The sequence below is a fragment of the Siniperca chuatsi genome, linkage group LG22 (genome assembly GCF_020085105.1).
Source record: "Siniperca chuatsi isolate FFG_IHB_CAS linkage group LG22, ASM2008510v1, whole genome shotgun sequence".
In the NCBI taxonomy this organism is placed as follows: domain Eukaryota; kingdom Metazoa; phylum Chordata; class Actinopteri; order Centrarchiformes; family Sinipercidae; genus Siniperca; species Siniperca chuatsi.
The window spans coordinates 11,281,902-11,308,669 of record NC_058063.1 but is presented as its reverse complement, the minus strand read 5'-3'; the positions used below and the strand labels follow the sequence as shown (position 1 = coordinate 11,308,669).

Genomic DNA, 26,768 nt, shown 5'->3' with positions numbered 1-26,768 from the left:
CCTTTGGGACCTTACAAAAACCAAGGGCCTCACTGTAGCAGTAGGTGAGATTTGGCACATAGGAATGTTAATACAGTACAGTAGGTGGCTTGCCTTATATTTTTTGCCACAGGTTTAAGTATTATGTTTAAAAAGAAAAAATCTAAATATATAAATTGTGCATAGAGCATTTATTTAGTATGCTTTTAATCATCAAGGCCACCCTGTCTATGGGGTTACACTGGAGATAGAGCCACTTATTATTTAAAAATCAGAGGAGAAAAAAAATCACCCAAAAAATAGAAAGCATCATCTCCCTTCTCTGAAGATGTTTCTGTGATGCTTAACATGTCAGCATCCAGCCGCGGGGATAAACAATCATTCAAATGCAAAATAAGTTTTAAAATCCACCATTTAGACAGCCTGTGTGAGAATTCAGAAAGCTCCTCTTCCTTAGTGTCCTCATTCTCTAACTCGTCAAGGATCTCATGCAGTGCTGCCTATGATCATTTGGTGTTTAAAACGTCAGAAAATAGTAAAACATGGCACATGTTTTACTATTTCATCACATCACAATTTCCCAAATCCCAAGGTGACATCTTCAAATGTTTTATTTTAAAGATATTACATTACATTTGAGAGGCTCGGAGGAGTTAATTTTGGGCATTTAACGATAAATATATTTTCAAAATATACAGTATTTGTCAGCTCTACAGGAAACACCGTTCTACTAGCTTCAATTGAAGTGAATGGGAGGAGGAGCGACCGTACATTACTATAAGAACTGAAGCCAGCAATGTTGCTGATATCATGTATGAAAGAGGCTAGTGATTTGTAGCCATGGAGACCTTAGTCGCTCGACTTTGCTGGAATTGTAATCCATTTGCTACAACTGTGGAATACTGTAACTGTAATTCCTAACTACCAAAAATGTTTAGTAACAGCTTTAGTTATCCGTATCCTGTACCTCTACTGTACAAACAAATATTTTTGATCATTAGTGCTAATGTACATGGGTGGCAGGAGGAATAATGAACAGTAAATCACAAGCAATCCACAGCCTTTGATCCCCAGAGACATGACTGTACATTCAGCGCGAGAAAATATGAATCTAACATCTGAAAAAGTGCAGTGCATGACCTTGAGCATTATATTCAGCTGTTCAGCGGCATGCCAGATCATAACAGACAAAGCACTTAGATAAAGACATGAAAAGATTTTAATTCACTCAGTGATTCTGCTATAATGCTTTTCAGACCAGGGTCGATTAGCATTTGGCCATAGTTGTTAGCACTGGTTTTAACTTGCTTAGACTGCAAGAGGGGTGTGGTGTGGACAGCATTAGGATAGTGTAGGTCTCACCAAAAGGAAATCCAGTGTCTTTACAGTTTAGGTGATGAGTTTAAAGCTACAATAAATTATATTCCAATTCATTGCATCTACCTTACATTTGTAGCACAAAAGATGTTGACAACAGACAAGAAACATGTATTTTTCAAATGCTATTCTTTGAAGAATGGTTATCCAAACTGATACACCAGTGAAAGCCCTCACTGTACATAATATGAGCCATGAAGCTGTACCCCACGTAAGCTAACCTAATGAAGAAAATCTGAGAGCCCATGTCTCCATTCATACCGCAACAACAAATTGGATTCCTCCTGGTTTGCAATCGTGTTCAAAAAGGCAAAAATCTAATCAAATAAATGGAACTGCTGATGGAAAGAAATTCACTAGCTGAAAAACTACAGTACATCAACGGGGTGGAAAAGGGAACATCACAGAGAATGGGGTTACTTCAGAGGAACAATACAAAAGACAGAATGAAGGAAAATCATGCTTCAGGGCAACAAATTAATCCATATTGGTGTAATACAATACAACAGGAAGAAATATGTGCCAGCACAAAGTGTTGGACTTACACTGTATAAAAGAAGGCCTGAATAACTCTTATAAGGCCTCTAATGAATCCAGTAAGGTTAGGGGCTCTAGCCGAAAGAAAAAAAGATCACATTTTCTCTCAGATCACAAGTCCTGAGAGAAAAACAGACAATTCAGAAACATTTAACAGCATTAACTGGCATAAGAAGTTAAGGCAAAAACACCAAAATAGATTTCTAACACCTATCACTACCTCAATGTGTTTCTTTACCCAAGTTAACCGATTCAATCAATCGGTACAGCGTCATATATTTCAACACACTATCTTTCTACAGTGGACTGCAATATAACAACGGCTTCAAGTAAAGCAAGGGAACAATTATTTTATTTTCATACAGTGCCATCCCATCAGGTATCACACCAGATGCTGGGTTCAACTGCTGTTATATTAAATATAACCTAGATTATATTCCACAAGGAGCATTTAAGATGAATCAAAATGGATGAGACACACTGAAAACAAAGTGCAGGTTGGCATAACAGTTTAGTCAGAAAGCATCAAATGTCCCCTTGAGTTTCCCCAGGAGGATAAAGTCGAGGTTTTTACTGTTGGTAGAGGAAATTGTGTGTGTGCGTGCGTGTGTGAGTGGTGTGTGTGTGTGTCATCTGCTTGAGGGCACTTCTACCAATGCAGATTATATGACAGATGGTACTGCAGTCCTGGACATAATGAACGTAATTGTCAAATGAGGATACAACCAACAATAATGTTAATGATATTCTGAAATCATGGAAGTTAGTCTCACATCTGAATCACAAGAAGCCGAAACCTGGACAAAAAAAAATATATATATATATATATATATATATATATATATATATATATATATATAAATGAAAGATCACCTCCAAGTGCGCAGCTGTTATATTATTCAGGATAACATTCGACACAGATCGAACCATATTCCAAATAATGAATTGGAAATGAAGGGCATCATTTTGCAGAGAGATGAGAAAACTTCAGATCTGATTCAAAGTGATAGGCTTAGCTACCTTTTCTACTTTGATTTTGATGTTGAAAGACAGTGTGCTGTCTTCACATCAAAGCATGCGGTACAGTGGCCCCCTCAACCCTGCACTTCCCTCAGACACAGGACAGCATGTCTTCCTCAGCATGGGCAACCATTCCCTCTTTTCCTATGTGTGCATCAAATAATGATTTTTGTTGTGCAATATTTATGTTTTTTGATTGCAAAAAAGCAAATTCTGACACTTTGGAAAATTGTAAATGAATCAACTGACAGAAGGGGGATATTCAGTAAAATATATATGAAAATTCTACATAGTCTATACCAATAACTTGCATATTTTATTCTTCACACATAGTCGGCCTATCATGAAAAATGTAGATGCTCACAACACTGCATCTATCCTCACACTCCAGCACATTTTCAACAACAAACTGAAACAGAAAACACAGGCCTGCTTTGGCACATTTCTTGATTCAAGCCCCTTTGAAAGACACACAATTTATGCTTTACAGCCAGCTACTGTCTTAGCTTTAGCCCAGGGACATAAGAGCTACATATTCAATTTAAACTGTCACAGAAAAGAACGAGATACTGTCTAGAATTAAACTGCATGACTTTATAATAAAAAAAAAACTTCCCTCATATGTATGCATCAAGTATGCAACTTCTTTGCAATGCCTTTTTTTTTTCTTAATGGTAAAAAGACCTTTCACTACTCAACCATTCCCCGGATACATTAGAACATAATCCAACCCTGTAAAAGAACGGATTAATTAGTCCAGCAGGAAAATGAAATTTCCATATTGGCTATCAATATGTTGCGCGTTGATCAGCGCTGATTACACCTGACCGCATCGATAGCCCAGTTAAAGTAATTAAGAGCGGAGTGCATGCCAAGACTGACATTACAGAGCACATCAACACCGCTGCCAACACTCTTTCGTGGGCATTATTATTGCCCTGAGCTGAATCTGCAGATAACTGTGGATATGCGCACAAACAGAGGGACATACGCGTTTTGTAGAGGAAACTCACACTTACCACGGATTTAGAAAAGACTGGTGAAGAGGAGGTATAGCTCACGTCCTTCCACTCAAAGTATTAGCAATCATTTCTCTCTCAACTGTCTTTCAGGCGTTGGGTACCGTCCTTACGCACTGTGTGTGAGGAACAGACTTGATGAAAGGGGTCGAGGAGAGCGAACAACGAATCCAAATAGTTGCCTCCTGTCGCTCCGTTCAATATCCTCGTAAAATCGCCTCGGTTTAATCGTTTATGCGTCCAGAATCCGAGTCCTGGCGATGGCGCGGGAGAAACAGCAGCTTCCTCGCGTTGTATCCACGGCACTGTCCCTTACATCCCTTTCTGGCACAAGGCGTCCTTCTGTGCGGGGGCTACATCACGTCCCTTGAAGCCGAAAGGCGAAACGCCAACAGCCCTCACCACTCACGCACACAAACACGCACAAAAAGAGTATCCAGAAGAATTTGAAAAGGGATAGGGGTCAGGGGGGTGGGTGGGTAAAATCTTGTGAGAAAATCTGCGCAGGGGGGAAAGTAGTCTAATGGGTCCAAAAACTGAGCTCTCTGCGACTATGACAAACCAATTGTGCGCACTGGCTCTGGAGTAATTCTGTATGGAGACCGAGGGTTTGGAGAGCCAGTGAAAGGTGAGAGCAAAAACTCGGATGTGGATTGCCGCTCTCGCCGTATACTCGGGCTCCACCTAGCAGCAAACACTAGATAACATGCTACAAACCAAAGCCTCTCTATTTACAGTATATCTTGCCTGAGGATGGCAAGGAGACCTATGTTATATTACATTCTGTCTGTGGTCTGTGTCTGTGCCTCTCTCTGATTTTAATGTAATGCAACTGGTATAAGAACTGACCATCAACAGTTCAGTCAAGGAAATGTAGACTGGAGATTTTACTTGTTGTTTTTGTTGCTGGAAGATAATATTGATACAGATAAACTTGCTGAAGGCTCTATGTTTTTATCCCACCACATCTACTATAATCCCAGCTGTTCCTTTGACTGCATTTTCAGCTGGAAATGCCATAAAACACAAGTTAAAAATGGCAGTGTGACAGATTCATCTTCAGATACAACACCATTTGATGAAAATCAAAAACGATTTTTAAAAATCACACACACAAAAAAAATAAATTCTAATGACCTTTGAACGCTGCACCAGCTGCAAATCTCCAGCTGGAGCCAGACAGCATTCAACCTCTCAATCATCCTACAGCCAATTAATCACTTTAGTAATCCTAATTACAATCAAACAATAACAAGTAATCATCCAATCACTCACCCAGTGCTCCACTAATGAGCCCATGCAAGCACAGACCTGGGAAAGCACATTTTTGCACTTGTTCCCTGTCTGAGAAACACCTTGAACTCCTGAACGCCCGATGAAAAATAACTGGCTGCCTGCGTTTGAAAAGATGCAGCGTTATCTCTACCTGGCACTGCTTTCCATGCACCCCCGATGCAAATGGATTTCTACAGGTAGAGCACTGACCAAAGCTGCCTGCCATTACACTTGCATAAACCAGGTAGCTTCAAAGTGACACCAAAAGCGCCATGCAATATACTGCTGCCATCTCTACTACATAAAATATACAAGAACTACAAAATAAGTCTCCACATTAGCAGTAACTTGAATACTACACCAGTATTGGAGATGCAGATGCATACATGCTAATAGAATACTAGTCAGATTCGGATCAGTTTCTTTTTATCTTCTGAATAACACACTCTTCACGATAGCTCATGATTAAAGTATAAACAGCTTTGCACTCCTCCACTGAAATAGAAAAGCATTTCAAAAACATGGAAATGAAGGCAAGTTAAACCTACTATATCTAGTTTCATTGCAGAAAAAGACTGAAAATCATTAAAGTCATGGGAAACATCCCTGAACTGCATGAATATAGAAGTTTTCTTTTTGAAAATTGAAAAGGACAGTGAGCTAAAAGTCCAAATCAAAAATGAATCAAGAATTAATGATATTTCTATTCAGCACCTGTTATTAAGAACTCTTATTCAAACTTGTAAAACAAATAAAAAGCTCTGATCAACAACAGTTTAATGACAATGAATAGCAAGCAGCGAGCATTAAAACTATCTTTCACAAGGATTTGTTCCTTACTTCATGCTGGAAGAGATTTCTTCATGTTAATTCTAAACTAAGTGTCCTCAAGACAGAGATAACATTGCTGCTGCCAGATAAAAACCTTTCAATTCAAATAAAGTATCCTTCCAGGAATTCAAAAAATTACATTCATTTCCAGATGCCTCCTCTAAATTGCAAAATTAGAATGGGTTCAATTTTTGAGGTGAAGTGTTTTTACTAACTCAAATTCAACACCCACACACACACGCTCATCATGATACAAACATCGTCATTAAAATTCATATTATAAACAGAAAAACAGAGGGTTAGAGACCTTTTTCATTATAATAACCTAAATCAGGGAACAGAGCAATAAAATGTCTTCCATAGACCCTGGGCTGACAACTTTAAAGCTGCTATAATCAATATTTTTATATTAAGAGTTGATCACATGACTGAAAGGGGTTGCTCATAGAGCTGAACCCACAGATAATTATCAACCGACTCTGCTCTACTGAGCTTTATAGCGTCTCTCAGCTCACTGTTTTGGTTTTCGGGCCCACAACTTACCTATTTTGCTTCACTCTCACGGATCTCATCAGTATCTTTTTCGGCAGCAGCAGGCAGCTGTTTTTAGTGAAAAAGCTCTAAAAACCAACTGTACTCTACCTGCCCAGCTCCAATCAGACTGAGAGACAAAGCTACCAACTAGCTGGTGAACATATAGTGGAGCAGCAGCTAAAGAGTCAGATATATCCCTCAGGAGTTGGTGTAGACCATAAACAGAGCTAAAAGGAGAGTAACTATTGAACTGTCATGCTCGACAGGTGGGCAGAAACACGACTCCATATGAATATGCTAATATTGCTCCATATTTGCTGGATGTGTAGCCAACTGTATGCAAAAAAGTTTTTATTACTTTACTTACAAGGCCAAAACATCTGTTATTGCACCTTTAAAAATTAAATTAGCATCAATGGAATCAAAGATTTGATAATACAATAGAATTATTTCTACTGTAAAGATAAATTAAATAAAACATTTTAATCGCTGTTTGTTAAATGTTTGAGTACTATACTTATCTCAGTAATAGCAGTCTATATAGCAGTGTGTTGCATCAGTTGTTCAAGCAGTTTTGATTCTCTGGCACACATTCAGAATCAAAGCTAGCACACTGATACCAAAATGGGGGAACTTGCTGGGTGCTGTGGAAGACACAATATGCATATTGGGGCATTAAATACTGTGTGTACTATTCACAAAGTTAAGTGTGCCAAGTTAAAGTAGAATGTATTTGGTTTCGCAAACTTAGTGGTTCCTTAGAGCTAATTGAGAAAAAAAGAACTGAAAAATCTTGATACAACAGGCAGAAAATAGTCTGTTCATTTTTGTAATTTTATTTAAGTATGCCGTAAGCTAAACACTATAAACACAAATGTTAATAAATAAAAATATACAGGGGGGGGTGTAACAAACATAGTTTCTGAGCCAAGTCGTTTGTGTGACGACAAACTCATTTCAATGTCTATTTCCTTGTAAACACCAACATTTCAATTCTATGTGAATATGTGTAATTGTGTAACATGCTAATGCTAAATTTCCAGCTGCCAACAATGGATTTACTAAATACAGAGAGTTAAGCACCTGAGACACAGTCATATTTGAACACCATAAAGTGATGCACGGCACCATAAAACCTCTGTACAGCTACTCACCATGCTGTTGTAAGAAACTCCTGCCAAATATAAAGCTGTTCAGGAAAATTAAGGCTTATGGGGACAGTTGTTGTGCAAAGTGAATCCAATAATGTAGAAGCCATTTTCCCTGTTTATCCATGCTAGCAAGCTTAGGAATTATCATCTCCACAGTGCTGACACTTACATATGCAGCAGTGCTTAAAGTGCTTAGACAACTAGACACTCTTCTTCAGCTATTTGTGGGGAATTGTGTGGACGTGCCCTTGATTTAGGAAAGTGGGATACAGAAAAAAAGTGTTTATCATTATTCAAGTTTATCATATTACTGTAGGTGATATAGTCCACATGAGAATGTGGAACATACTGGCCCACTGGAACTAGACACTGTGCTTAAACAAGTCCTCCAAATTAAACAACGAAATGCATCAACGCCTATATATGAAGTAATTTTCCAGTGGTGTCCAAAATCGTTATATATGACTATTTGTATGATTGATGTATTTGACATTTTCTGATCTGCCACCGCTATAGTTATCGTTCAGTTAGGTTTAGGCATAGAAACTACTATGCTTTGTAACTTTTGAAAAAAGAAATGACACATTCTAAAAGTTTCAGTACACTCAGGGGTTTTGCTGCTACAGCATTAATCAGTTTGTATGATGGTATGACCAGTAGTGCATGGTGGCTAATGTTAGAAACCTTAAGCTACATATTGCTGCGTAACTGACATTACTGAGTCAGTTTGCTGACTTTATGACTCTTATATACTTGTGCTACACTATGTTTTAGCATTTACCATCATCCTGTAGTTGCCACTTGTGGCCACATTGGCCAATGTTCAGCAAAACTTACACAGACTCACTTTAAGGTAAGGAAAGATCATGGGTTAGATTAAAAAACGACTTGGTTAGGTATAGAAAACAATGATGCTCATGTTTAAAAGTAGAACCACTTGGTTAAGGATAGGGAAAGACTTATCCAGCTCATGGTAAAATGAAATCAGCGTTATCTGCCTGAAGGAAACAAACAACAGTCTCCCTATATAAGTCACAGCTGTTCTTGACCCATCCACTTTCATCCCCTGTCTAAGAGGTTTTGTAACAATACCAACATCACACTACCTTTGCCTTTGTTCCTGACAGACATGAGTCATAATTCACACTGCAACTAGAAATCTTTGTCAGGTAAGCTTAAACAAATACCTGTTTTAGGCATTTGAACAAATGGTAAATGCTGTTTTTTAGTCTGCTCAAAACAGCTCAAAAAATAAATGACTAATGTGAAAAAGGAAAGACGCAACAATAAAAACAAGGCATTACATTTGACTTGCAACCTTCATCAGACACCACTGAAGGTCTGATAATAGAAATTGCTTCATGGCCAGTATAAAGAGGAAGAATGATTACAGCGACCCATAACTCTCTCATCATAGATATTGCATGTGAGAACTGTATTATCTTTATTCTATCTTCATTATTAAACCTATTTTGTAGACGTTTCTTAAAGTGCTGAATAGTTGTTCGTATTTAACTTCAGTGCGTGCAGGCAGATGACTACCCACAGTCAGTGGGCACAACATGCCTGCCTACATCCAACATTACATCAACTGCAATAAACGTCACCAAGCAACACCTACATTTCTTTCACCCACTGGAGCCTGAATTCTTCAACAAGGGAATATTCCAGTTTCTAGCAAAAATCTTTAGCAACAATGTCAATTAAATCCCCCACACCTAATTAAGAAATACAGCAAAAACATTATCATTAACTAATGCTGTACAATAAGTTGACTCATAACTAACTAAATGGCTCAAAAAATGAATGGTTAAAGCTGGTCTAGCAGTCCATACTGTCACGAGGCAGTTAACATAGTGCAGTGCAACAGGCTGGTTGAGATTGATTGTATTCGTGTGTGAGTGTGTACGTGGGCGTTCATGTACGTATTAGCCTCTTTTTGGATCAAGGTAAAAGTTTCTCTTTTAAAATCTCATTCATACGATGACTAAGACATATTGGAGTCAGCCCTAATAGAATTTATTGAATAATTAAATCAACGACAACAATCTCCCTATTAGAATATCGTCTGCTATCCGCTTCAGATTAATTTGTCATAATGAATAGTGGTATAATGATTTCGACACAAACTCAAAAAAATGAGAGCATACTTCAATGTACCAAAATTAAAAGCTGGATCGATGACTCTCTCTCCTCTATTGGGTGAGCGTGAGCGCATCTGTGTGTCTGCAGTGAGAGTATGTGGGAGCGAGGCTAGATACACACACCTACTGTCATATAGGCAAAGGTTGTGTGTGTGGAAAACAGGAAAGAAAAGATATTATAAGAGTTCTGTACTGTTGTTGGGTGTGTTTTAAAGTTTCTGGTGTGTTTAATATTTGTATTTTTTTTTTACTTGGGTTAGCATAGTTTCTGAAGCGTTGTGCTATGTTTAGCTGCACACAAATTGCCCTAGTTGCTGTTAATAATACTCCATCACCATCTTATAATACCATACTATAATACTGATGTTATAACAACACAATTTGATTGGTCTGTGTTTGCATGTGTGTAAATGTGTCAAATATATCTGAACACCATAACAACATGAGTTCTATTAATAATCACATATACACCTACAGTGTATCTGTGTGTTCCTTGAGATTTGGGTTTGACCTTTGCTGTGTTTAAACCCCCACATGACTGAAAAATCGCTGCAGCAGAAAACACAGCAGCACATATACAGAGACACCACAAAGGAAAAAGACTGGAGCTTTGTGCTAAAAAGAGCCTTCTTCAACCCACAGTGCAGTGTTTCAGAACAGTTTCTGCTAGTTGCACAACATGCAAAATTTGCACACTTGTTACAAAAGTTTATTTTGAAAAGCTGAGTTTATCTTAACGATGCTACTATTGCTATTCATGTTATTTAAAGGTGTAGGTAAGTTTGGGAGAGAATGGATCACATCTACATAAATTCAACTAAGAATGGTACACGTCCCGCTCCTCATTGGTCTCATTGGTTGGATGTGTTTCCATACATTTCCCTTTGAAATAAGATCACTGGAAAGCAAAAGGAATGGTGCTACTACTGTTTCTGTCATCCAGACTGTTTTTTGCCAATACAAAGACTCGTACACATTGTATATTTTCGACACACTCATTACCTTTAGAGAACCTGAAGTGTAGAGAAAGTAACTGCCGTCAAATATGGGGACGCATTCAGGAACAGTCTAAACAGAAAAGAGCAGAAAAACAATAATTCCCTTCATGAATTGTAGCTTGAAATGAGTCAATTCAGTAAATTATACTTATGTTTGGGCTAATTGCTTTGATTGTAACTATGAAAGGAATAGTTCAACATTTTGGGAAATACTCTTATTGCTTTCTTTCCGAGAGTTAAATAAAAAGATCAATATTACTCTCATGTCTGTGCCTTACTTAAGGAGGTGAAAGTAGGAGGCAATTAGCTTAGTTAAGCATAAAAACTGGAGGCAGGGGAAACGGCCTGGTTCTCGCCAAAGTTGAAAAATATGCCTACCAGCACCTCTAAAGCCCACAAATTAAAACAGTGTATCTCAATTAATTTATCTGTACACAATATGCAGATACACATATGTAAAAACGTCAATCCGGGCACAGTCACTTCCCCAAGTATTGTCTTAACAGTGAGGGCACCAGGCAACCAGCTGAGACACTGAACAGAAGTAGGGTGGATGGATAAATTGCTTTTCGTCAAGAAATAGTTACAGCACGTAATTCCTCTTAAAGCCAGAAAGGGTAACATTACTTTTTACATTACAGTTTGTGAATTAAACAAATAAGATACAACCTGTTAATTAATAAGCATATTTTTAAACCTATTTTTTAACCTCGGGGAGAGACAGGCTAGCTGTTTCCCCCTGCTTCCAGTCTTTATGCTAAGATAGGCTCCAGCTAATGTTACATACTCAACACCATTGAAAAGCAGTGGTATCAATCTTCTCATGTAGTATAGCTCTTGGAAAGAAAGCAAATAAGTAACCTAGAACTACCTTTAGTTTTGTTAGCTACTGTATAAAGCTGAACATCTCCTATACAGTCATATGCAAGTATTCTGTATTAGCAATCTGAATTCCTGGGAAACTGTCCTCATGTAGGAATAAATATGACGTTGTAAGCTACCTGCCCAGAACTAAACAACAGACAAAGTTAGCAACTAGCTAGCAGGTGAACATACTGGAATAAGTTACTCAGCAGTAAATAGTAGTAATAGTAGTTACACAGCAAGATATACTAATAACCTTCAGAAATTGGAGACCAAACGGACCTAAATGCAGACTGAATATTGGACTTACATTTAGGTGGCCAGAAACATCTCTCCAAATACTGTAAATGCAAATGTTGCTCCATGTCTGCTGGATGTGTAATTAGGCAACTGTTTGCTAACAGGTTTGCCATAAACTGATATGTCAATGTTGTGTTTACAACAGGTTCCGCTGCCCCCAAGTGGCCAAAAACATATTAGTGCTTTAACCTTTTAACTCTGAAATTTAACTAGCTAATTTTAGTTCTCTAACCTTAGCTAACTGACTTATCATAGGACAGGTGAGGTGCTGTAGATTCAATAGGAACATTCTGTCTCATATGGTGCAGAAACGTTAAAGCCCTTACAATTACCTCAAAACTTTATCTCCTAATACCAAAAAGTTGCACTTTGAATGAAGTACGTAAGAAATGCAGAATTAAGTCTAAGACTCTAAGACTCTCTTCAAAAATGTATTGTAATGTTGCGAATAAACCAACCCAACAATAAGGCAGTGATGATTAGCTGATGAAATAGTAGGCTATACTAAAATTTGTGAAATATTCATCTTTCTGTTTCGACACACAACAAAAATCAAACATGACAAAGGTAGTATTAACTACAGTGCTATGGTATGATTGCATTCTTTATCGTGTCCTTATCAACTCCAAATTCAACTGGCTGTCTAGAAATGCTGGTTGCCCAACAGTATGCAGGTGGTCATGTGCATCGCCACACGGAAGATCAGTCAACAAGCAGACAGTTTTCGCAAAGATTCTTGGCAACACTTTTTTCCACCCTGTCACACATAAAGCTTGGCAGTCACTTCCTCAGCAATTAAAAGCATTTCCACAAACAAGACTACATTATTTATCATTATGACAGGCATCCACAACTTTCTGTGACACTCTCTCTTTAAAGTTTGGTGTGAAAATGCCAGCAAAAAAAGTTGATATGGACCAGATGCAGGCCATCCACAAGTCACATTACATTAATGTAACTTTGGCTTCAAATGTCTGGAAAATATTCAAATGCGTGCAGCCACAAGCTTTCTTAATAACTACAAGAAAAATATCTTGCCATAGGCTATTTCTTGAATACAAAAGTGTGGTCATCCAGAAACATATAATTAAACACAAAAACTTAACATTTATTTCTACCACTGTGTAAAAGTATTATGAAACAAATATTTATGGCATCCTAAAAATGTCAAGCTGGATTCAAAAGGCAAACTGTATTAAGGGCTAACCTAACATTATAAAGAGCATTTAAACAAAACATCATTAGCTGAGCTCACATTTATCATCATCTCTCAAGAGAAATATGTCACTGCACACATGCGCTTACATGCAGCCTATCAGACATGAAAACTTTAGCTGCTGTTCACAATAGCTGCAGGGTTGTCTCGACAATAATTTATCACCTAATGCCATAATCAGGTCAAAACTTTAATTTGTCCAATACTTTGGTTTATGACCAAATACTCGCAAAGCAAATGACATTCCCATTAGCTTCAGTTGTACTTTGTGTTTATTGCTAATTAGTAAATGTTAGCATGCTAACATGCTAAACCAAGAAGGCAAACATGGTAAACTGTATACTTGCTAAAAGTCAGCATGTTAGCATCGTCATTGTGAGCATGTTAGCATGCTTACATTAGCATTTAGCTCAAAGCACTGCTGTGCCTAAATACAGCAGGCTCACAGAGATGCTAGAATGGCTATAGACTAGTCTTTTGAACTTTTCTTTATGTAATAGGCTATCTTATGCTTTCTTTTGTTTCTTAAACCAAAGAAGGATGGCGGCAGGAAGTGATATCACCCTGCTTGTTTTGTACAAAGATTTTTTTTTTTCAAAAATGTTGAAAATGTTATTTGGATATATATATATATATATATATATATATATATATATATATATATATATATATATATATAATGTAAAATAAGATCAATATACAGTAGATAAATGAACCAGGAGCCGATGCCACTTCCAGCTACAATCTTTATTCAGCTGAGAAAAAAGGGTGAAATTTAGGAAACAGGTTACACATCTTTTTTGTTTGATTTTGTAGCTCACTGAATATATATATATATTTTTTTTGCAGCTGGATAGAAGAGTCCTTGAGGAACCAGGATATGTCTTCAAAACAGCATTAAGTGTCATTAAATGACCTGTGGTGTTTTTCAAAGTCTGGCTTACAATTTATCTTAGACAATGATTAGGTGAGAGACACAAACTCTGCTGTATTATGCAAATTAACCAGATGTGGTTCTCTTCCTCAGCAGTGACCAGTGCTTGCATTTAAAGGATGACTGGGCATCTCATTCATCATTCATTCATCAGATTTTGTTCCAACCTCATCAAGCGCAGCTATTATCCTCACTGCTGCTCACCTCACCTGTTGTGACTCAGGGTGCATTCAAAAGCCCTTCACTTTGTGGGACATTCAAAATGAAACGACAAAATGAAACCAAGAGCAGTCCACACTGTTGAATTTTAGCTTTAGGGCCCTAATTTCAGCCGTCAGATATACTGAGGTCAGATATTGTGGGGGTTAACTGCTCTCAAAGCTCTTTCAAGTTATGCAGGTCGTAATTTTCTCTGAGTGTAATGTTACAGAAACTTGAAAAGAAGATGGAGGCAATAAATTGTCCGTAATAAGCTACCATGCCAGGTTAGCAATCAGTGACCTATAGCAAGCAATCACACAGCTGCCAACTCTCACACATTGAAGGCAAATGACCCCAATTACATTTATTCACACCGCACCTTCTATTTATCACACAGTAAAAGTCTGAAATGCAAATACGCATTTATGACACAAATCTGTTCTTTTTCTCACTTGTCTTCACTGATTAATGTTTCATTTGTTATCATGTTAATGAATTAATGCATGACTCAGAAGAGAGAACCATTCTTGGTCTCAAGGAGAGGATAAGTCTTTAATTATTACATTTATCAACGAATTTATCAAAAAATAAGGAAAATATTCAGATATTCTAAAAGACTATACCATTGCTATATGGGACCCTTGTCTAGCAAACCAAGCTTTCATGCTTATGTATTACACAATTCAGTCCTGCATCAGGCCTAAATACTAGAGAAAACTGAAGGTTACAGCTCAGTAGTTATCACAGAATGTGTACAATTGATATTATTTTCATGTCTGGATTGGCATGACATTTGGTGTGCACATTCATGCTCCAAAGAGGCAGAAGATGATTGATTTTAATGACCCTATGACCGCTCTCCTGACACAACCCCCATCAAACTTTTAGTGGCCAACACAGCCTCTCCAAGTGTCCAAAATCTCTGAATGTAGCCGCTAGATTGGCATCTGCACATTCACATTCCCAACAGGAACAGACCTATTGATTAGCCATGACCCATGTGGCCTTTGTTCTACAACACTATCAGGCCAAACTTTCAATTTTCAATCCTCTGACCCCGAAGACCTACTGACACAAATCTAGAATTCCCTGTAGGACGAGCTTCAGGATAACCTTCTGGTTTTCAAACTCTTGAATCGCCTAAACCTTTAGTTGTTCTTTCTTGTTGTGTGCCATTTAGTACCATTGACCCAACATACAGTCCCCCAGCGGCAGTTTAAAAGCAGACTTGTAAATTGCTGCAAGATACAGTAAGACCAGGAAACTACTATTACTGAGTGAATTATTATATCATTATTCTCTGGCCAGCCCTATTGTATGAAAAAGACTATAATGATTTCTGATTCTTTCTGTGAACCCTTTTGCATCATTTGGGACATTACAGTTTCAAAGGATAATTGAATGTTGATGGATTTATTGGCAGTAAATCAAGACAAGCAGACAACACCAGCTTTCACTCTGCCACTATGGCTCAGTCATTGAATTTGTGATTCCTTCAGGGTATTTCTTTATCACACCATATGACTTCATACACCTAACTGGTATCCAATAAAGTGTGATATCTGAAAAGTTCCTTTGAAGAAAATGTGTGATTTTCATGCGGTGATGTCATTTTTATAGCAGAGATGGTTGTCATTTTAATGCAAATCATTGTGACCTTGAATAATCACTTCCATTATTAATCTCCACACTAAATTGCAATCAAGCAGCGTCAGCCAAGCCATGTGAACGTGACTGGCACAAAGTACTGTATATCAGCTCTCCATAGGCCAATCACACAGCAGACATTTTGACCTGTCAAACACAAGTGTTTCCAGTAGCATTATTCACGTCAGCATGCCATTCGGGTGTGCTATACTTTTCTAAATGGAGCAGTGCCTTTGTTAATGTTATTAGTTACACCTGTAGTCATGGAGAACATCCCACACTGAGCCCCCACATAATAGGTTAATTGGTGTATTTTTCTGGCACAAAATACACAAATTAACCTATTCAGCTGAATTGGTCCATTTAAAAGGGTTAAATCAAATGAACAAATGAAATGAAACCCTTGCCCTAAGTACGTGCAAAACCAAGCAAAAAATGACAAAAAAAACAAACAAAAGATTTGAAAATTTGAATCCATTACCAAAGATTTGGTGTCTCATCACTAAGCGGTCTGGAACAATGACTAGCGCTGAGGGCCTGTGATAGGCAGGTATAAAAATACAAAATGCTGAAGCTGCTTTGCACTGAGCTGAGATGTTTTTCCTTCCTGTCTTTCTTGTTTCAATCTCTTGTCTTTTTCAGCGTTTGAGCGCTGAGTCAGACCTCCCACATAAAAGTGGCTTATTGTCAAAGTAAGAAGGGAGTTATAGGGTGGATAAGAGGGAGGTGGAAGTAAAGATATAAATGGTGAAGGGATTTAGTCAGTATCAGCTCTCTAAAAGCAGCTTGTATCCCTTTCCCCCTTGTTAAAATGACTTCTTACAGAGTGACCCTGCTCCTTCCTGCTCTCCTCTGGGGTCTTGATCCATGAAAACTAAAAGTTCTGAAATTGTAGGACTGGGGTCAAAGGGCAGATCAATAGCATGGTGGCACCTACCTGAACAGCCAAAACCTAAGAGACAGTCCATCCCTTTCTCATTCAATGAGTGAAAAACAATGCAAATATAATCAGAATATTGCTATTTTGGATCTGAGTTATGAGTTAACAGGCTACAGCTTCTATCCCAGTGGGCATTTGATACATTTCATTTCGAGTAACAGCTCATATCAAATTTGATAAGCATGGTGCATTGCCACCTGAAATGGAGTGCATAATCCTATAAACAGGACACAAACAGAGAATTCTGGTTTTATCAGCATGCTGTGTCCTTTTCCAAGGGGCTTCCTGGGCCTAAAAATACTTTCCACTTGTAATCAAAATCACACCATACATTGCTTATTACATTTGAATGTTAGGCTGATACATTTAGTACGTGGGTGTACTATTAATATCTCATACAGTATGCACAGTATGTGTGCATGTGGTTGACAGATAAACTAAATGTGTATTGGGTGTTGACTCACTCGTGTTTTATTAGCAGAATGAACAACACAATTCTTGCTTGACCAATGTTCCTGATTCACCAAAAATGTATTCACAAACTATAGTAGTCATAATCAGACACAATCATATCACAAGTTTGCGTTGATTCTGCCAAGAATGGATCCCCTGCAGCAATGTTTGTAATAGGCCTACATTAACAATTCAGGTCTGGTTTCTTATTTGTCCTACTATGACTCCAATATGTCTAAAAAAAATGACAGCAGTATTATTCTTCCTTTATGGTATATTTTTGCTTATTTTGCTCAAGGGCATATAAACAGTGCACTACTGCACCTGTGACACTTATGGGTCTCACAGGCTAGGTGTCCCCAAGTGTTATCATTTCAAAGACTAAATTCAGCTGCCTTAGACAAAACAACATGATTTTGACAGTTTTGTCTCACAAACTCAGCCTTGGTGATAGGTATAAAATATGTACATATATGGCTTAGTTTGGTACATGGACGTCCCTGGTGCTTATTTCTTTTCTTTTACTTATTTTGGCAATTTACTGCTTGTGCTTAAGTAGGGCTGTACAAATTAAAATACCCTGAGATACAGGAGGTAGAACGGCAGGGATACTGAAATGGTGATAGTCCTCAGTGAGAATTGCTATCCATCTGTACCATAGGTGGAATGATGACATAGTTTAAAAAAAAGGTTTTTTCTCTGATGTGAACAGTCATTACTTTATATCACAGTGCTAACATAGGGTCCAATACACTTATTCCCCATTTTACTGGGGACCACCTGACTCTCAGGTTTGGGAGAGGGAACTGACCATCCTTACTTTCTCCCTGAATGCATCAAGTGGACCGGGGCTGAAATAACCAAGCTGAGTTTCAGTAGCCTATTCTATTATTTGACCACATCTCTGGCCCTGGAGCTGGGAGCCAGGCCTGACATCTCGGGCCTTAGGTGTCAGGGCAACCAGCAAGCGGCGCTTCAGTCCCAGCTCAACTCTCGGTGCCGCTATCGCTGAAAATGTCCATAGCCATAGAGGATCGAGTTACACTACGCCCCATCTTTAAGCCCCAGTCAGTGCGCCGTTAGCCGCAAGACAACAGAGGATTCTGGCCGCCGAGAAAGTAAAGCCTCCACGCTCATGTAAGTGATTATTTTCTGACAAGTCTCGCTCGAGGAAATGTTACTGAAGATTTTGGAATATAATAAGAACTTCAGCTTGCAAGAGTCGCCTTTGTTCCCTACATTCTCGCTAACGAGAGGAAATATTCTGAGACGCCTGTTGTCGCGGCGGGTCACTGAAGCAAGGAGGACGGGATTCAAATTGCTTTTAATGTCTCTTTTCAACTATTAAGTATTTTGTGTACTGTAAATAGCCACCGTGGGCGGGTTTTTTCTTTTGCCTCAAACCGGCGATACTTGTTAACTTCTTTACCGTCTCCTTCTCGGAAAGCCTGTTGCTTTTTTGCTCCATGGATGAGATGGGGAAGGAGGAGGAGTTGAGAAAAGCGGATTGTCCGAAGTGCCTTGGCGACTTTATTCAAAATACTAGCAAACCTGACTGAATTTACCAACAACGCGCATACGTTTATTGTAGCAAACGCTTTATTAAGATACGCAAGTATTAAATGGGGACGTACTCGACCGACATTGCGTATTATTTTGGAGAAGAACTGCACAATGAAATGACAACCTGTTATTATTAGCAATGTGTGGTCACGGCAAAGCCCACACATGACCTCACCAACGGTTATTTTCGGAGGCAAATGCCACCTTAAAGCTCCCGTGTTTTGGGTTAAAGTCCACTGTGTAACAGTAGCTAATGAGTTCCTTAGGCCTTAAGTGAATCATTGCAAGCCACTGGATATGTGCAACCCTAAGTGAATCACTTCTGCCGTTAAGAATAGGAACTATATACCTCCAATACCTTTGAATGGACACTGCACCATATGTCCCTGAAAGCAGCACCTAGTATATCAATATTATTATACCCATATTATTGTAATAGCATAAGAACAAAATGTATAAACCCACCACTGGGCAACCTATACAGACAAACTAACTGTTAAAGCCCAAGACCATATTGGAATATTACAGGAATGTGAATTTATTAAATCTGAGATGTATATATTTGTCTGCAACTGGATGCCAGTAGTCATTTGAATCATCATTTGGGTCGTTATACATTCAAAAGAGTTTCAGTATCAGTAATAAAGTTGTAAAGATAATTAGATTTATGCAGAACTAATATCTTCTCCTGCAGCAATTTAGCACAAGTCAAAGCTAAGTTTAATTTTACACCAATACATAAACCCAATAATTTACAGGTCTAAGACAAATAAAATACACAGCGACCACATACTGTATTTAGAAAGCTCATTAGTCAGTTTGAAAGTTATAAACATACAGTAGATGGAACAAATGAAATAAACATAAACAAACCAGTGCTGTGGTGATCCTGTTGCCACATGTACTGTAGCTATTCTAAGAGTCTATATAAGGCTTTTGATTATCCTACCAATCTCCTTTAATCGTGTAATGTCTCCCTGAGTCATGTCATGCTTGTAACAAAGCCACTTCTAAAGTCAAGTGTGATGTTCCTGAGATGGGAGCCATCACACCATTAATAAAAGCATTAGTCAAATATAAAAGACATAATCACCTTCATATGTTACCATTAGCTTTTAAAGGTGTGTCAAAGCTTTCACTGGCTTTGTTTACACAGAATTATTTTTTTCTCAGAAGTTTTTCTGATACAAGCAGCCTGTGAGAAACACATGTATCATGTAGTTTGATGGCAAAATGTTTATGCATATGGTATACATACTTTAAATATATTATAACAGATCCAAAATCAGAATCATGAATTCCTTAATTGATCCCCGAGGGGAAACTCTTTTGTTACAGCTGCTCACTATCACGTCACTGCACACAGGAATAGAAGTACTGAGCAAAAAAAATAATACACTATAATACAGGTAAGATAAATTAAGTACCAAGTGGGTATAAGTATAAAATTAAAATAAGTGTAAGGTACAAAGTGGATTACCGGTTGATGAAGTATAATGTATTTAGAGTTACAGTGGGTCATGAAAAGACCTGAAAGACTTAAGCTAGTTTTAAAATAACTGATAAGACTGTTTGCCTGAATATGATCAATCATTAATCATTAGAATGTTGTTTCAGGAAGAAATATGACTAATATTTATCTGATAGTAGTAAAATGAATAATCATATTTAATGCAGACATGTCATGCATATGACAAAACTACTGCCAAAGTGCAGTGAATGAAGTCCCAGGAATGTAAATTACCAAGTGTTAATCCATCAGTAAGAGCATTAGTCAAATAGAAGGGATCTAACAACCTATAGCAGATGTGTGCTCAAACAGAGACACTGCACCATTGAGCTAAATAGCCTACAGTTCTTCAGCACAATGGTTACTCTGGGATGTTATGGTGAAGCATTCTAAAGAGGTAAATATAGCCCTAACTGAAAGGAAATAAATTCATTTTCCCTTTCATGTTGACCTTTCGAATAGAGAGTGTTTAAGAAGTTGGGTTCAGAGGAGAGTGAGCCTTTCCATCTCTTTCTTCCTGTTTGTATAGAGTGTGTTGTGAAAGTTGAAGATGAGTGAATTTGTGCCCTGATATTCAGTTCTCTGATTGTTAAGGAAAAGGCATACATATTATGTTGTTTTTTGCAGGCCTTGAAAAAGGGAGTTTGAAATTGATGTTAATGGGGAGAAATCACATTCACCTGGAGTTCTGAAAATGATAGAAACAATGGGTAAGTAATTTTTTTTGTTGTTTTATGGCAGCCAGATATGTGCCACCCCAAGTGTGTTATTTGTTATGGTTGAAAATACATGTTAAGGAAATGATAGTTGTGAAAAAGTTTTAACAAGGAGTATATGGCTATGTATCCATTATAAGTATCAAATGGTCTTTTCTCTCCTTCCTCTATCCCTAATTAACAAGCCGAGCTTTAGTGTCTCTGATACCAAATACTCAGTTTAATTAAGAGTCAATACTACCATAATAAAGAAGGCAAAAAAATTAAATATTGCCTCTGCACACTTCTTGTGCCTATTGTAATCTTCATTTCTAAAATGAGCCTTTTTTTGCAGAGGGGTTTGGTCTAGTCAGCTGGGTATCTGTCTTTGCTGGCTCTGCATCCGTATTTGGCTCCTGCTGTGAATTTCTCTCAACCAGTGTAAGAGGCCCTGGATTCAGTTCAAGGCTTGTGGACTGCCAATGTTGCCATGTCTGATAATGTTGCCATATACTTGATTTTTTGTGCGTCCCCAACAAGATATATTTGTCCAACTGTCAAACATGGAGCCAAATTGGTGATGCCAGCTTCTTTCTTTAAAGCCGCAATCTGTGTTCACTCTCAAGACTGGCATGTTGACCATGTACTTATGTACTACGGAGCAATGGGGCATAACACCGGTCTTGATAGCATGAGAACTGAGGATTGGATAATTTCAATTTACGTTTCACTTACACAATTCAATATCAAATGTGATATTTTTAGTACTAGTACGTTAATTTTGACAATTTTGAGAATGTCATCCTTAAGCTTTGCTCCAGGACCACCCTGTCTTTTGGAACACACACACAATTGCTAACAGACCGACACACACATACATGCCACACTCTGGAGGGCCTCCTCATTATGCACACTGAGGCGAGGGCAATGAAAATGATACACTTACCTGTGGTGGGCAGGTAGCGAACAGAAAACCCCCCCTGCTGAGACTCCAGTGTTATTGGCTTGTTTACAACCTTTGTTCAAACAACAAAGCTTCTAAGTGCAAAAAGTGCTTTGGATCTTGTGCACGCCCTATTAAGTGTTAGTCACAGTTGGTGAGCTTTGGAAATTGCTTCATTTTTGTCTAGATGACGACTGGCTGGCCCATCCTCACTAACAAGCCACTCTGGAGTTGCTCGATTGTGGGGCTTATGCAGGGTCCAGCAAACAAACTGTGGAGGGCCTGGTTCTTTTATCTTTTCCTCCTGATACCCATTCTATGCTACTGTGCAACCCACCATTGTATGGGATGAACATCATGCCATATTTCGAAACAGAAAAAAAAAGCTTTGAAAGGTTGAAATCTAATAAACAAGGTTTTGCAAGATTGAAACTTAAGTTTTGAAGGCTTGCATAATGTTTATGCAATGTTAATGTTAACTGGTTATCTACTGCAGATTTTATTTAACATCCATGCCTGCCACAGGCACTGCTTGGGGTCAGCCTGACAGCACAGAGAACCATGCATCCTGCAAACAATAGGTTAAGAGCAAATGCCCCTTTTTTGTTGTTGTTGTTGTTGATGGGTTTTTTTCAGACCGTCTGTTTCGGACCAGAGATGCGAGACAATGCTGCCAGAATCATGTGACTTCTTGCAAAACCTTTTTTATTAGATTTCAAGTTTTTAACTGTGTTTTAACCTTTTGATATTCTGATATGATATTCATCCCATACCATTGACCTTGAAGTCAGAAAAGGAATCTTTGCTATTCTGCAGACAAACAGCGCGTTGAAAATGTAGTTTTTTCCTCCTGGTGCAAAATCTGATGCTATGGGATTTCGATATAGTAAGGTCTGTTGAGCACCAGTCAGCCTTAGCTAAGCCTACAGGTTGAGATTTGTGGCTCTCTCCATCCTTCCTCTATGCTTCATTTACATGTCATTGTTAAACATTTAGAAGAAGTTAAATGCTTATGCCAAATGGTTATGGAACACTTTATACACTTTATATATATATAAAAAGGAAAATTAAATAAGGATATTTACATGTTTAAATGAGGCCATGTCCAAACACCCTTCCCTGTCTCCCTATCTCTGCCCATGCACTGATAATGCCTCTGTCCTCATCACCTCTATCTCTCCCACACCTCCTTCTCCCTGCATCCACTCCTTCACTCTGGCCGGCGCTGTCACTGAAATATGCAACGGATTGCAGATACACAGCGTGCCTTGCAGGCGGTGGAGCGTCTCCAGGCCAAACTGAAGGAGCGGGGGGAGGTGCCCACTGAGGAGAAGCTCAGCCTGCTCAAATCAGTGCTCCAGAGCCCCCTCTTCCACCAGATCCTGGCCTTGCAAAAGTCCGTCCAGCATCTCAGAGACCAGGTAAACTCAAAATAATTTCATTTGTCATTGTTAAATACCTTGTAGGCCCAGGTATCTGTAATAATGCAATAAACATAACTATAGGACCATTTTATCTATTAAAAGTTTAGTTTTAATTTGCATCTAAACAATGCATTACTCATTATCGCAAGCCTAACTGGGCCTGCAAGACTGTGAACATATTCAATTAGAATGACAATGCTGAATACAAATGAGCGATGCTGGTTTCCCAGGGTGCTAAGGCACCCGTGAAAGGTCATTAAGAGGTTACAAGGTTATGGTCATTTAGAGGTCTGCATTATTAGTAGGCCTGTATGAGTATAAACTGCCAAAATGCCAGATGGTAGCATCACACTTTGTTAGTACAGAGATAATATAAACAGAAGTTTATGAAGTCATGTTTGATGTGAAACTGAAAGCAATATTCCAACCACAATGTATTTGTGTGGGTTACAATGGATTCTAATGTTAAAGGATAGGTTCAATGGTTCATTTTTCAGGTTTATTTTGAAACAATACTAGCATGCCTATTTGTACACTGAAAGTGTTATTGGTCGCTGTAATCATTCCTTCTGTTCATGCTGGCCTCAAAGAGGTCATATCCTTTAGAGATTCCAGTGTAGATGATGCAGGACAAAATCCTCAGTTGTTCTGTGCACAAATGCATTCAGCTGATGCTAATATGAGGCTTCAGCAGTCTGAATTAGCCAAATCAAGTGGTGGTCTTCCAAATTTTAACGTCTTTTTTGAACAATGGAATTTCGTACTAAAAAAGACCATGGCCTTGGGAAGATACCCACTTAATTAGACTAACTCAGACTGTTGAAGCCTCATGTTAGCTCTGGCTGAACTTCAGAATGCAGTTTGGCACAGAAAGAGAACTGTGGAATCACATTAGGAAGGGAGCTCTTTAACAGCTGGTATGGACAAACGAAACAACAGCAGCGAGCAGTAATGCTTTAGATATACAGTACATGTGGGCATGTAAGTATTGTCTTAAGAATGACTTGAAAAAATATGCAGAAGTCTTTTGTCAATGGTTACAATGGACACATGATGAAACTCCTGCACCGGCACCTCAGTTAGGTTAGAATATTTTCCATATCCATATTCTCCACGATTGCTGCAGCCTTTATCTTTCCTGTTTCCTGGGTGACCTCACTGATTCTGTTTTTGGCTCGTGTCAAGACACACACCCTCACCCCTTTCAATCCCCATCCCCAATAGTGTTGCTGCTATGGCCAAATTGCTGTCAGGGTTCACACGAGCCAGATATAATATGGGTACATGAGCAGAGATAGTTGGTCTAAGTCAGGAACTCTTTTTCAAGCTGATTCTCTCCATTGAGAATTGAACATTTGAGTGGATGGAAAGAGCTCTTAAGTCACAGTGAAGAAGGGGCCAGGGTAAGCGTTTGAGAAATAGAGACAGAAATATGTGAGCTATGCAGTGGGAGGCAGGGATGCTACAGCTTTTTACCCCTTGTGGAATTTAGATTATAAAAGCCCTGCTGGCATTTTTGTGTGCTGGTGATTTAACTTATTTCAAAAGAGGTACATTCCTGTGTGTGTGTGTGTGCTTATGCATGTGTGTTTGTTTTACTTAGCAAAATTTATCAAGCAGCCATTCATCGTAAATTCCCTTCATATCTTAAAATGGTCCCATTCCACGTTGTATCAATGGTAAAGAGACGCATTTTAGAAACTGCAACAAGTCTGTGTTATGTTTTTATAGAACTTCCAAACCCAACTGACTTGTTTGGCCCCCTTAAGCAGAACCAATTTGGAGAGAGGGTGTGTTTTGTGTTTTGTTGTGAGACAAGAGCCAGACACATAAACACACAGTGTCCGTCTTCTGGCTCTGCTAGTTAGGCCTTGCACAGCCATGTCGCTATGGCGACAAGGCCCTACTCTCCAATGAGAAAGAGGCCACTGTGTGAAGTGGGGCAGAAACAATTTCTTAAATGTGCAAGAACCAAACTGGAACTTTAATCCTCTTAGCCAGGCCCCAGCTAACAAAGCTTGTGTATGAGGACAGCAACTTAGCAGCATGCTATGCTAACTTAGCCCGGCCCATAGGGTTTTGTTTGCAGTGTGCAGCACTAATGTGTCCTGTTCAATGGAGTTTTGTATCTCAGCACTAATCTGGGACTGTATTTAAAGGAGGCATACTTTACAGTACGTTTCCTAAGCTCTTAAAGTTGTGCAGTCAACTTCCTAATGCAAATGCACAAGTTCACAAGGACAGCTTTAGCTTGGCAATGCCATATGCCAAATGGAGTGTTTATGACATTATTGCTGTGTATTATGTCCGTCCTTTTGAATCCAATTCAGATGGTAATAAACATTACGCCCTTTGGCTAATGAAATCGGAAAAACACTGTTTTATGTAGTTGTCGCATTCATGTAATTCATCTGTCACACAAGTAAAGTCATTGCAGTAATTAAAACCCAAGCATATTAAGGCATCCAGATGGCCAGAGATGCTTTTCCCCCACCATGATAGAAATATTGTATTTGGAGCCTAGTCATTGTTGGAACATCAGCTTAGAGCCATTATCCCCTGAAGGATTAGGCTGCCATAGATCCAGCTAATAATGGTGGGATAACTAACTGGCATCCCAGTGGTTTCAGACACCCAGACTTGAGGGTTTTGGGGTCTAAAATTAAATTTGCTAAATGTTTACATTCACAGTAGGAATGAGTCATAATGTTTTTTGTTTGAAATTTTAATTGTCTTTGTTTGGATTAACGCCAGTAATTGCTGCTCTCTGCTGGAGCATTTTGCAGAAATCAAAGCTGTTATGTAGCTGCAAACTGGAAACCTAACACACAACAGCACTACTTTTATAATGGTCCTGTGTCATTTTCAATTTGATCTGATTGTTTTTTTCCTCCATGGTGTTATTTTACGCATGTATTCAAGTGCATATCAGAATATCAATGAAACATCTGCAGTCACTCACTACATGTTTATTTCTTTATTTTTCCAGGGGAATGTTCCAGTGTCACGTGGGAGTGACCTTGGTGATCACGTCACAGCAGTCAAGCCCAATGGCGGCCATGTTTCCTACACAGACACATCAGCTGCCACACACATCAATGGCAAGACGTCATCTGAAGAATTTGAACACCTTATTCACTCCATGGCACAGGTATAGGCAACTGTAAAGCCAAAGCAATCATTGTGCTGTTTGAATACTGCTTTTGAGTTTAA

The 26,768-nt window shown here is 38.6% G+C and overlaps 2 protein-coding genes across 31 annotated transcripts in view; one reads left to right on the top strand and one right to left on the bottom strand.

Annotated features, from left to right (window-relative positions):
• LOC122870064 (adhesion G protein-coupled receptor L3-like) overlaps positions 1-10,888 on the bottom strand; it is a 214,476-nt gene extending 203,588 nt beyond the window's left edge. For 7 of the 12 annotated variants that reach the window (XM_044183767.1, XM_044183771.1, XM_044183775.1 and 4 more), the window contains exon 1: positions 3,933-4,526. The gene's annotated coding sequence lies outside the window, so the exon portion shown is untranslated. Of the gene's footprint in view, positions 1-3,932; positions 4,537-10,869 lie in introns of those variants that run through there. The other 5 variants (XM_044183776.1, XM_044183777.1, XM_044183768.1 and 2 more) reach the window with 4 other exon arrangements.
• A 7,525-nt stretch (positions 10,889-18,413) lies between these two features.
• LOC122870060 (multiple PDZ domain protein-like) overlaps positions 18,414-26,768 on the top strand; it is a 49,061-nt gene continuing 40,706 nt past the window's right edge. For all 19 annotated transcript variants that reach the window (XM_044183757.1, XM_044183764.1, XM_044183748.1 and 16 more), the window contains exons 1-4: positions 18,414-18,557; positions 21,121-21,203; positions 23,386-23,552; positions 26,545-26,706. In XM_044183757.1, coding sequence (XP_044039692.1) covers positions 21,188-21,203; positions 23,386-23,552; positions 26,545-26,706 — 345 coding nt within the window. In that variant the 5' untranslated portion in view covers positions 18,414-18,557; positions 21,121-21,187. The remainder of the gene's footprint in view (positions 18,558-21,120; positions 21,204-23,385; positions 23,553-26,544; positions 26,707-26,768) is intronic.